The 13,033-nt window shown below is 35.1% G+C and overlaps 1 protein-coding gene and 1 long non-coding RNA gene across 6 annotated transcripts in view; both read left to right on the forward strand.

Annotated features, from left to right (window-relative positions):
* Window positions 1-13,033, forward strand: part of FUBP1 (far upstream element binding protein 1) — a 35,680-nt gene that overhangs the window by 12,527 nt on the left and 10,120 nt on the right. For 4 of the 5 annotated variants that reach the window (XM_065655421.1, XM_065655419.1, XM_065655423.1 and 1 more), the window contains 3 exons: window positions 1,741-1,869; window positions 2,517-2,591; window positions 7,559-7,704. In XM_065655421.1, coding sequence (XP_065511493.1) covers window positions 1,741-1,869; window positions 2,517-2,591; window positions 7,559-7,704 — 350 coding nt within the window. Of the gene's footprint in view, window positions 1-1,740; window positions 1,870-2,516; window positions 2,592-7,558; window positions 7,705-8,088; window positions 8,183-13,033 lie in introns of those variants that run through there. The other variant, XM_065655420.1, reaches the window with a different exon arrangement.
* On the forward strand, window positions 8,202-12,852 carry LOC136001299 (uncharacterized). Its single transcript, XR_010607765.1, has 2 exons — window positions 8,202-10,264; window positions 11,223-12,852. It is a non-coding gene; the product is annotated as an uncharacterized LOC136001299 (long non-coding RNA).

Below are 13,033 nucleotides of genomic sequence, written 5' to 3' on the forward strand. Positions count from 1 at the left end.
GTATTTAAAAATGCCAGTTGTTATAAAAGTAGAATGATTCAGAGTGACTTGACTTGAAGCCCCAGCATGCCAAAAGCGTTATTGAATCCAAAACCACTGCCAAAATGTTACTGCGTTTTTCATACCACCTTTTTGGTTTTTTATGAAGTAATCTACATAAAGATCTGTAAGAAAAATGGCAAATACCTTGATGTCATCTTGGTGGCAATTTTATAACTGTTTTTTTGATAAATACTCCTCTTAAAAATCTATTGAAGTTCTATGTGCAGTTGAAGTTGATGTTTCTTGTACAGTTTTCCACTTAGTTGCTCATTTCACTGTAATAAATGGGTTATTTTAGTATTTTTTTTTCAGAGGTGCTTTCTCCAGAAGTATGATTGCTTCTTGTCATGTGAAAGTGGAGCTAGTTTCTACAGTCAGATTTCTTTGGAAACTTAATGAATCCTGCTCTGTGTTCTTCTATTCTAGAGAAGTAGCTACTAAGGGGAAGGAGGGGGGGAACCGAGCAATGGCTTATTTGATATTTGCAGGTAACCTTAGAACATAGTACATTTTAGTTATAATCCACTCTTGTTGATGGAAGCAGCATAATTTAAAAAGGAAACAGCGCATTAATGTGCATTTTAAGTGGTTATATCTGACTTGAATGCGAAATGAAATACTGCAAGAAATTTGTTGTGTTGTGAATTTCTTCTCCCGAATGCCTTTTCAGGGGATTTCTTGTTTCTCTTCCATTAGTCACTGCCTTATCTATTCTGTGGTTGGGGGGGAATATACTTTGATTCCCTCGTAAAGGTGTTCCTAAGCATCAGTTCTGTCTATGTCCTTACGTGAAGTTCCCTCCTCAGTTGGCCACATTTATTTGCAGATATTTTTATTCTTTAAGGATGCAAATAGTGTTAAAGGATACTGGTTGTATTATAGAACATGATGTTCTCTAATAGTAGATTTGTAGGTTTTGTGGATTGCCAGTCTGATAATGTAACCAATCTCTGTGATTCAGCAAGAATAAACCATTCCTAAAGGCCGTATGTGAAAAACTGAGAAAATGAGACTCTAGGAAGCAGCATCATTGGCTTACCTAGGTGTAGTTAAAAATAAGCGTGGAGATGGCTGCAGAAGATGCAAATGTTGCTCTTATTTGTTGTACTAAAAAGCTGTAAGTAAACAGTGATGCTTTATAGCCATTTATGGAGATTCAGGTTCTTAAAATATGATATGTTTGTGTATTTTACTGTTACCTTAAAGTTTAACTGGCAAGTGTTGCAAATACCTAGTAAGATTTGTATTCCTCTGTTTCAGAACTATGCATTTGGCATGCCTCCTCCGCCTGTGCCAATGTCATTAGTGTGAGGTTATAACAAAAGTAAAACCACTGAAATTGTTTGGTGCTGGAATGATTCATTGTTGCTACCATTTAGTAACACAACTTTTTAAATAAACTTGAAAATCTGTTTTTGTTTATCACATGTAAAAATTAATAAATGACACTGTAGTAGTAAAGATTCTAGAATGATTTTATCTCATTAGTCCTATACAAGTATACTTTGTGCAATACACTTGTCTGAAACTTGATCAAAAGTATGTGCTATAAAGAAAAGATACTTGCAGGATGTACATGGTTATTTGGTTTAGATGGACTTTTCCTTGGAGGAAAATAGGAGTGCTTAGGACAGGGTTAATTGAGGGCAGCATTTGGTTCATACTACTTTTATAAATGCTTATGTTTTGTTTTCGTAGGTAAGCCAGGAACAGATCCCAATTCAGCAGCATGGGCAGCTTATTATGCTCACTACTATCAGCAGCAAGCACAACCACCACCTGCAGCCCCTCCTGGTGGACCAGCTACAACCCAAACTAATGGACAAGGTAGCTCTTTAGTAAAATAGATAAATTTCTCATTACTGGGGGTGTAGATGCCCCATTATTTTTTATTCTTGTCTTCATATATGGGGTAAATTTATTGTAAGGTAGCTGGTTTTCTTGGGAAAACTCTTGCTTACAGACTTCAACACTGTCTTTCTTAATTTTACCTTGTAATATTCTCCAAAGAGAGTTTTGCTGCAACTTGGGCTGACTTAATTATGTCTTCATAGTGCAGTCAGTCATAAGTAAAAATGGAATGAGCCAAACTGTTGATTGTCATTTGCCTAAACAGTTGAATCACTTCCCGTGTTTTTAAGACAATTACAGTTGTAGTATTTAGTTGTACTAGTGTAATTGTTGTTCCTGGATGAGGCTTACCACTTAAATTTTAGGTAATATTTTGTACCATGAGTGGTATATATTTCCTGAATCTTGTAAACACACTGAACACTTGAAACAATTCTTTGTTTCTTTGTGGTGTCTTGTACTAATTGTTTATATTTCTAGTAGTGTGTATCACATAGGTTCATAATGTCAGAGTGATGTTATTTGGGATTATTACTGAAAAATTCAGCTGATTATTTGTAAATTGTTCCATGTATGAAACAAAACCCAGTAGTTTTGTTTTGATTATTCTTAATGTAATTCAGGAGATCAGCCAAATCCAGCACCAGCAGGGCAGGTTGACTATACCAAGGCCTGGGAGGAATACTACAAAAAAATGGGTACGTGTGCATGTTTTCTTTGTTGTTGCATAGTAGAATGTTTTAGGAGGCTTGCGTATGTTGTTTAGCTTTTTTTTTTTACGCCCCCAAAAATATAAATGCACAGTCCACATGTCTTCTGAACCTGTGATATACTGCCAGAGGCCCAGGACCCTGCAGAAAAGCAGACTTAAAAATTTGTGGTGTTTAAGGCATTTACTTGTACTCATGCTAGCAATTAGCTTTGCAAAAATACTTTGTACCTTATAATGTGTCTATACTTGTTGTTGGGAAACAACATCTTTTAAATACTTCGACTATTTTTGAGTATATTTTTGAAGTATATTTCATAAGTGTTGGGAGTTCACCTTTGATCTGCTTCATGTTTGTCTCTTTTAGTAGTTATTTCCTAATACTCTTAAGGTTACAGAGCTCTTTTTTTCTTGTAACTTGCTTTCTGTGTTCTAGGTTATTAAAGCATCGTAAGTAGATTTCTTTTATATCATGCCAGTTTTTAAATAGTATTTGCTTTGCAGCACTTAAGAGCTGTGTTTAAACTGCAGGTTATATGTTGTTGTTAACTTTTCCAAAATATTTTGCTTGAGCTTACTTACAAAACTGAAATATATTTGTTAAGTTGCTGATTTCATCTTTTACTGAATAAGGAAGGAGTATGTGGTCTTGATGCATTGACAGAAGGTGCTGTTTTCTTTTAAATAGTGGGAATGTCTTGCAGGTCACTGTTTTGTTCACAGTATCCTCCCATGGATATTGTAGTTGATATAGATTTGTATACTGCAGACTTTTACTGGGCTTTCCCCTGTATCTCTGATCGGACATACAGCAGCATCTAGTTTAGATTGTTTGTTTGGGTGCGTGAGGTTTTTTGCACTCTTCCAACTGCACCCCATTTTCTCATGGAATATTAAAAAGCATTTGGAGTCAAGATCAGTAGGATGTTTAATTCCTCTTATCAGCCTTCTACCAGGTTGATCTCAAATTATTTGCCAAGACATAACTACCTTTATTCTTCTTTATTTTGGCACAGCATAAGAAATTAAATGAAACAAAATATATAGTGATTATTTCCTTCAAGAATCATGTATCAGACTAAGAAAATTGCAACAGAACTCCCAAACTCATGATTTTTATGATGTAATGGGCCTTTCCATTTTTCCTGTTCCTGTTTCATTTTAACCTCTTTTTTTTTTCCCCAATTGACTGTCTCTGTTAGTTCAGCTTGTGTTCTTCAGTGCAAAGTTGTGGTGGTTTTTTTCACTGCCTTTTTAAGAATACTGTAATTTGTTGGCAGGCGCTCTTCCATCTTTCTGATTTGCTGTCTCTGGAAAGCAGAGTCTGGGTTGCACTAAGCCTTGCATTTGCTCTAATGAAGTAATTGCTACTTGTAAGGTGTTGGGATAGAGTTTCTGGGAGCAAGTCCAAAGAGGAGTGTGAACCCAAAAAAGATACTGAGAGATGTAAAGAATTGCTCTTAAAATGCAAATTTTAAAAAGCCCAAGACAACAGTCAGATAACAGGAAAAACAGAAGAGCAATTCTGATCTTGATTTCTTTTTCTAGTTCAAATTGAGTTCTTTGCCTGAAGGAGAGCTAACAAAAATGTTAAGTAGTAGTAGATCTGACAAACAGGAAGGCTGTCCATCAGCAGGTTCATGTGGTCTCCGGGTTTTCAAATACAGCTACTACTGTTTGTGCATCCTGCAGTGCTGTAATGCTTCTGGCTTTATTAACTTGTGCAAAAGGGGGAAGGTAGGAGTTACAAGTCATTTACTCTTCAATTCTTCTTTCAGATTTTTTACAGCACAGGTAGTTACACAAACAGCTGTTTTGGAGAACTGAACTTGAAACATGGGAGTGGCTGAGCTCAAGCAGTTTTATTTTTGCTGCTGAAGAAAAGTGCTTTGATAATCCATGTGGCAAGCTTATGAGGGTGACAGTACTGAGCTGAACAAGTTCAATGTGATACTGCAATTGTTGCTCTGGATGTTCTCATACTCTAAGTATGAGTAATCTGAAAACTGTAAAGCAGTCCTCAATATTCCCATCAAAACAGTAATACTGTTTTCCTAAGTGTCTTTGTAGTGATGCCATATGATGCAGCTAATCACAGAGAACACTTTCCTTTTTTTTTTTTTTTCAGTGTATGGAACAATGACCTGAAAATAACCTGTTTTCCAACTCTCAAATATAGTGGCAAAGTCCCATCTCCTTCTTCAGACTTGTTTTGGACAGGGACTATTGCTTTGAGTAGCATATACAATTAAAAGTAAGACTGAAAAGCTAGTAAAATTATTCATGCACACTGGTGAGGTACTGTACATGGATCTTGTAGATGACCCAGACTATCTGTTTACTTGGCACCCCATTTAATAAATACAGAAAATTTGTTTTAAATTTCCCTTGAGTATTACCAGGTAATGAGATAGTAGCTTAGCTTTTGAAGATGTCTAAATGCTGTTATCTTGAATGGGAGTCAATAGTATTTTTATTTTTACCTACAAGAGCTGAAATATCTCTATAACTGCGCCCTAAAAATCTCCCAATTATAACAGTTCCTTCTAAACATGAAGACATATTTTAGTAAATGATCTATATGTCAACATAGGAGTTTGTAAATTTGTCATTTAAAGTCATTCTAATACATTGTGGACTTGATTTCTAGCTAAGAGATTCCATAATAAAATAGTGGAACTGTTCTTCCATGAGTATTCAGCATTGTAGCTGGAAAGAGAGACAAAGAACAGTTTTCTCTTACTGGAATCACTCTTGATGATTTGAGTAGTGGAAGAACTGTAAAATCATCTGCCATTTTCTTTCTTAGCCTTCTGTAATGGGGAGGTATTCTGTGTTTCTTGTATTTCCTTTGTATCTAGTTTATCAATCTTGTTTGTTAGTGTTCCAGATGAATTGGGCTGTTGATGAGCATGTATTGTTTCAGTGCAGTTCTGTACGCTGAAAGAAGTTACAACTAAACTGCCAAGTTCCTTGTGTAGATTCAGAATTACTTGCAGTATTTAGCAGGGGAATGGTGCAGCTAAAATACTTTAGATTTTGACTAATGCATTTCAGGACAGAAACTGGTTTGACATCTTTTTTGACATCTGGCTGCTTTGGGATAGCTGGCTTAATGTTGGAAGATTCTTGCATGCACAAGAAATGAATGCACAAAAAATGCTTTAGATTTGACATCTAGCTGTGCTGACAGCTATGACATAGCTAAACAATCTGTAAGTAGAATTATTATCTCATAAATTAATAGTGAACTTGCAAAAAGTGTATTCTGGGGTAACTTGTAACCATGTTAAAGATCATTATCGGAAGCATAAATTGTAAGTTGTGGTAAATTATAATTATAAATTGTAAAATGTTACTTCAGCTCTTAAGATTTGAAGACATTTAAGAAAGTTTTTCTAGGCAAACAATTGCTTTACTGTGTAACTGTAAAAGTGATGGAGAGGTTTTTTAATATATCTACAGTGTAAGTGGGAAAACTCTTAAGTTGTGTCAAGGGTTGGAAAATGGAAGATTTAATTTTGAAGACGTTCAGAATAGTGCTTTGCCAAATATTCAGATTCTCTGCTCACACTTAATGTTTTTGAGAGGATTGAGAGGATATTTGTAAGAGGAGTGCGGATAGCGAGTATTCTTTGTGTGAATTTTCTGTGTTAAAAAAAAAAAAAACCACCTGGCGAAACCAACATTCTGTCTTGATACCATAGAAGACATTTCATTAGAGTCTTTGTTACTCATATTCCCCAGAAGGTTGCTCAGTGTTTGTACGCAAAAAAAAAAGCTGAGGTGATTTCAGGTAGCATTGAAACCTTTGACCCCTCGTGTGGAAGCTGCCCCCTGGTAGCAGAACAGAAGATCAGGTGCCTGTGGAATTGTACAGGGTGCAGGCTTGCATTTTGCTTGGATTTATTTGATTTTGTGCATTAGATGTGGTGGTTTGGTTTTGTTTCTGGTATCCTAAAAAAAGCTGGAGAGGCGGTGGTTAAGTAGTAATTGTTGTTCTGTTTTGGAAGTTCAAGAAACTTAAAACGAAGCACTCTATAAAACCATTCTGTCTGGATGCCTGCAAGTGTGAGGACAGATGATTGGATAGATAAGTGTTGTTCTGCTTATAGGCAGGTACATTCTACAGTGGTCACTGGAAAAGCACCTTTTAGATAAAAAATTGTGAAGAAAGTAGTGGTAGTAAGTGGAGTGTGTCTGTCTCTGAAATAAGGGAAAAAGGAGGTAAAGATGTCTGCAACAGACCTTCCTTGGAAGAACGACATGACTGGTTTTGATACACTAGAGTCCTTGTGTCTGTCACCTTTGTAGAATTTTAAAGCTGCATGTTGATTTCGTTGGAAGGACGGGTAGTTCTCTGTTGTAAGTCTGGGACAGAGTGTGCATGTACACGTATGTGTGTACATTTATTTGTAGAGGATTGAAATGTAAACGAATGTTGGAAGGAGAAGTTTCAGGACTATATTCTGGGATGGAATAAATGTTTACAAAAATTAATGCTTTTTTTTGAAAAATGTAATCTGCAATAACCTAAGGAGGCCAAAATTGGTGGACTGAATGAATTGGCCTCTGGTGAATTAATTAATGCAGTCTGTACAATAAGATGAAGTCAGTCTAGGTAGATTACAAAAAGTAATCTTGCCTGTTGACCAGTATTTTAATTCAAATGCTACTGGTTGTTTAGGTTAGCAGGCTTTAAAGACTTTAGCTCTGTAACATGATTCAAGAGGTAGAAAAAACTGTCCTTATGATTTCTCAACTTTGCTTTGTATGGGAATCATTACATTAAAATAATAGGATGAACGGTTGGGTAAAAAAACCAGCCACAACATTATTCAGAAGCCTTGGAGGAATATTGCAAGAAGCTAGGTGGCATTTGTTAGGCAGGGAGATTTTTGAAATGTTCTCGTTTCTTTTGCAACAACAGAGCTATATAATTGTAATCACTTGTAGGTCAAGCGGTTCCTGCCCCTGCTGGGGCTCCGCCGGGTGGTCAACCAGATTACAGTGCAGCGTGGGCTGAGTACTACAGGCAACAGGCAGCGTATTACGCCCAGACAAGTCCACAGGGAATGCCACAACATCCTCCAGCACCACAGGTATAAAGTTTCAGTGGTTTTTTGGCTGGCTTCCGTTTCAGTGGTTATAGATATTTTTTTGCATGTCTCCTGCTTTGTTACCTATGGAGTATGCATCTTTTTTTCTAGCTAAATAACTATCAGAATAATTAATAGATGACTTTGTTTACCTAATAACTTGTGTTTCTGTATCTCTCCATATGTTTGGTGATTATGCTTTTTAAAAAAAAAAAAAAATTTAAAAAGAAAAACTTTCTCCTCCCAGGGTTTTGAAAACCATGCAAGAAGCCACCACCATTTACATTAACCAATTTTTCTTTCTTAAAGGCTTCACTCCTGAGTTAGCTCGATTTAAAGGATTTTCTTTAACTTTTTGTGTATCTCTTATGTATCTCTTCTGCACAGGGCCAATAATAAGAAGTGGACAATACAGTATTTGCTTCATTGTGTGGGGGAAAAAACCTTTGTTAAATGTATGGATGCAGACGCCTTGATGAAGATCTTAATTTTGTTTGGTTAAAAAAATAGTGGTTTTGAAAATGTACAAAATATCTATCACTACTGATAGGAGGTAATATTTCTGTGTAGAAATGAAAAATGGTTTGTTTTTAGTATTAGTGTAGATGTACACATTCCAGCAAATGTATTTGCAATTATGTGGTCAATGCTTTGTGATATAAATGTACTTTTTCAATGTATACTTTATCACTTTTAAAATGCCTGTTTTGTGCTTTACAATAAATAATATGAAACCTCCTGTGTCGGTAAGTTGGATATGTGGGTATATAAAGAATTATAGGATTGATTTTCAACGCTGAATCAAGGTACCTGTACACAAATGAGGTGGTTTTTTTTTCTCCCCCCCATGAAAGCTTGTTGAGTTTAAAAACTTGTCGTTAGCATGTTTTTCCCTTTTTGCAGAATAGTTGTAGATGGAGGATCTCTTTCATTCATTGTATTTTGCTGCCTAGCACCAGTAATCTCAATACCTTAATTTTCTTTCTATTTGATTAAAACTGCATGTGTTTAAGAAGATGATCTTTTGGCATACTTCCATTGCATTAACAGTGAAATTTCCTTTTATACATGACCACTGTTTCAGACCTGTGCAGCTGCTATAACAGATAACTTCTGTTCTTAATCGAATACTTCAGAACTGTTCCTGCATAACTATTTTATGGATTTTTTCAGACTAGTTATAAAATCTATTTTAAGTGTAATGTGCTTAAGCCTTCAGTTTAAAGTAGTCCACTTCAAAATTCAGTGTAGAAAAGTCAATGTGTTACGCATAGTAGTTATAAACATTGCATCTGTCCTTAAAACGCTGTTTTGTTGAGTGGTGGGGAGTGTTTGAGAACTTCCTACAGAGCAGATAATTTCTGTTTTTGTAAATACTCAAGTATTTGAATCGATTATTTTTTTTATATATATATACTTGAAACTTCTTATTGCTCTTATGCTCATACTAAAAATCTGATTCTCTTGAAATCCTATGTTTGCTCTTTGCATATTTATTGGCTCTTTGCATATATTAGACTACATGCAATACAGTCTCTTGCCATTGTCTGTTGAAGTGCAGGTTTGATCCAGCCAGTATAGAACTAGCTCTATAGGGGTGAGGAGGACTGTGCTGTGTATCATCCTTGAGTGTTCCTTCAAGGAGCATTGCACTGTAAGTACATCAGAATGACAAATTGATGAACTGCAACAGTATCTTTTTGTCAATGTTCCACATAATGAAAATGCCATACTTATGTGACTATTATGTTGGAATACAGTGCTGATATCTTAGGGAATCATAATTTCTTCTTAATTCAGAAACATAGGTTTGCATATATATACATACACATTATATGAGCTTTGTGGGTAAGTATTTCTGAAACGTTAAGCAATAGATAAAGTCATGTTTCTTTTTATCAGAGTAATAGCTTTTTTTCATTAGTACTCCTGAGGCAGCTGTATCATTCAGTGTTTTAAAGTATGCATATTGTAACATTGAAGTCTTTGGAACCACTTGTTAGACAGAAGTTGTCTTTGTCTTCAGATAGTTTGCAGATATGTAGTGATGTAGGTATGTTTTAAATCTGTAACTTGTTACTTGTTTTATCTTTTGGAACACCATATTGTTGCTTTGAGAATAAATTTTTTAGGGTGGCTGCACAGAGAAGTAGAAGTTAAGGCTTGAAAATTAAAGTAGTTTCTTCAGGTAAATAGCAATGTATGCATTGTGCTGTAGAAATAGAAGGAATTATTTTTATCCCTTTTAAAATTAGGAATTATTCTGGTAGCTTAAAAAAAGCTAGGACAGTATTTGCTATCTTTAGTGTAGGGTATGAAGTTTAATAGTTCAGATATTCTGCATGGTATTTTGTAGATAACCTTATAGAATGGTGCATTTATTTTGTACTAAGCTGAGCAAAATTTAATTCCCTGGATTCTTTATCATTCACAAAATGGAGGCTGTTGATTTTGATTCATTTAAGGTATAAAATCTTTATTAATTGCAAACAGTGCAATTATTTATACTTCACAGTGCCTTCCCAGACCTTCCACCTTAGGTTCTGCTGCAAAAAAGCAACAGGTAAGCACAACCTAAGGAAGTATATAAATTAATATATTTCAGTACATTAATGTTGTCCCTGTGAGATCTGTGGTTGTGTATTGAAAAGCAATCTGCTGCTTCCCCAAATGCATTGTTGCTCACGGTTCCATTTCAGTGGAAAGTCTTTTAAGTTTTTAAACAACTGTTTATATTTCTAGGTAAATATGGTTTTGGATTTGTTTTGGGGTTTTTTTGTTGTGTTTTGGTTTGGGTTTTGTGGGTTTTTTTGAAAAGATGAGTAGATTGCAGTAATTAAACTTGATTGAAATAAGTAAATTTTGGGTTTTTTTCCTCAAATAGCTAATTGTTGGAATTAAAGAGTCAAAACCTTTTAAATATGCAGGAATTACTTTGGTTAGAAATGTCAACAGCCTTCACAAATGTTTGGGTTTTTTTAATAATAGGGCACTATTCCCACTCAAATCCGTAAGACCTAAATATAAAGAATATGGCTTCTTGTTGTTATCACTGAACTTGATAACTTTGTCTTACAGTTATAGTGTGTTAGTGGAATTTTTAGATAACTTAGTTTGTTTATTCATACTTGACATGGTAGGAAAACAGATTCTGGAGTTTCCAAAATTAGTATGTTTTAACTGAAAAAGCATGTGCACCAATTTAATGCTAACAGTACAGCAAATAATATTTTGTCTATATAGCAGTCAGTGTATCCTGTTTCTTGATACTTTAACTGAATTGCTGTATATTTTTGATAGTTTAAAATGTTTGTATGTCTTACAGATGGTCTGGTACAGGTTTTTGTTTCTGGTTTTTGTTGTTTGTTTTTGTTTTTAGCTTAAAGTAAAGCAGCATCTATTTGGGTTTTTTTTTAATGATTATTCTGTTTCTAAAATGTGCTGCTCCTCTTTCAAAAATCCTGCTTATCTGTACATCAAAGAAAAATATTCAAAAATACTGCCTTCATTTTCACACACAGTGCTGAAGATGCTGCAAGCACCAAATCATAGCTCATAGAATCAGGTCCCGAGATAGTTACTACCAGTAAAGAGGAATCCTTTGAGTGTATGCCATTGGTGAGCCGATGAGCATGGACCATAGAAGGGCTCCATGTAGAAGGTAAAATTGGCAAAAACATAACAGATTTGAAATGTATCCCATACGTAATGGTGTAGGGTATGATTTTTGTTTTGATCACTTTTCATTCTTTAAAGTTTTATTTGTTTGATCATAAATGTTCCATAATCTGCTAAGTTTTTTTTAAACTGTGATTTAATAGTATAAACCATCTATTTTAATTTATATTCTTCTGAACAGCCAAGCTTAGATATATTGAAATTTTGAACATGAATAGTTGTGCTTCAGTTTCTCAAGCCACTTAGCATTTCATCTGTAGTTTAATACGTAACTTCATTTTTTTATGTGAGAAAAGGTTAGGTGTGTACCATTTGGATTTTGATACTGTGAATTTAGTGTTGGGGGGTGAGTCATTTGTTCACTTTTACACTATACATTTTTCTTCAATTGTTGTTGCTAAAGTATCTTAACAGTTTTTCAATGGTGAATTTAGCCAGTGGGAGGAGATAAGAGAAGAAAAAGCCAGTTTATTGGAACGTTGGTAGTGTGTGGAAGATGAGATGTTCTTTGTGTGTAGCATTTGAGGTGTATTGACTTCCAGCTTTCTCCCTGCTGAGCTTACAGACATGCTATTTTGTGCTAAGCATAGTATTTATTTTTCAACTCTTATCTCCAAAGTCATAGCTCTTAGGAGAACAGAAAATCTCTTATTGGAGTTATCCTTATTCAAAAAGATAACTGGACCTCTTTAGAAACATAATGAACTTGTCCAAAAGGTGTCTTTGAATGTTTCCTGCTTCCCCCCCACACACTCCTTAGAGTCCCACAGATAAAGTAGAATGTGAAGAATACGCAAGGTTTAAAAAGGAAGCAGAATGTTCAAAGTAGGAAAAGCATTTTCGCATCACTTTCTGCAGCCTATACTTGAATAGGACATGAAATACAATGTCAGGTAGATAATCGTTGATCATAAGTCATCTAAGTTGTCCAGGCAGACAGGATCACTATTCACTTGCACAGCCTATCTTGATATATTTTATCTTTTTACTAGTGGCATTTTATTGGATGATAGAAACCGTTTCTCCCCTGTTCTCTTCCAGAGTAATTTTTAAGTTTTCCATTGCATGCTAAAAGCTTCTTATTTTGCTTTTTTCTGGAAGTTGGGGGGGAAGAAGGGGAGGACTGGGCTTTTCAGAAAGCATAGTTGATAGGATTCCTTCTTCCCTAGTAACAACTTGTAAAACTTATGTATGCACAAGTATTTCTCTTGCGTGCATGTGAATGCCTTTTCGTCCTGAGAAAAGTGTTCTCTGCAGAAACTACCCGTGTGTAAAAAGAAGATTGGCTTTAAAAGGCAACTGTGATGGGAACAGTGTCTTAGGGAGATGCAGCTTGGACTTGAGGTAAATTGAATGCTTTACAAAAATGTGGTTTTGAGTTTGCATTGACATTGTATGTAATATGGGTACACGTTAACTGTATAATGGTTTTTGTATGGTTTTTCTCAATAAATGTAAACTGATGAATAATAATAGCAATGTTTTTGTCTTTTTTATGCTCCTGTCCCTGCCTTCGTTAGTTTGAAATAATAGCTTCAGAATAGCAGCAACTAGTATTTCTGTGAATGAACATCACCCACATGAAGGAAAATATATTTATATGGCTGTTAGGATAAATACTAATTCAAAATATCATGCAGCTTGTTACCATATT

Source organism: Caloenas nicobarica, chromosome Z, assembly GCF_036013445.1.
Source record: "Caloenas nicobarica isolate bCalNic1 chromosome Z, bCalNic1.hap1, whole genome shotgun sequence".
NCBI lineage: Eukaryota > Metazoa > Chordata > Aves > Columbiformes > Columbidae > Caloenas > Caloenas nicobarica.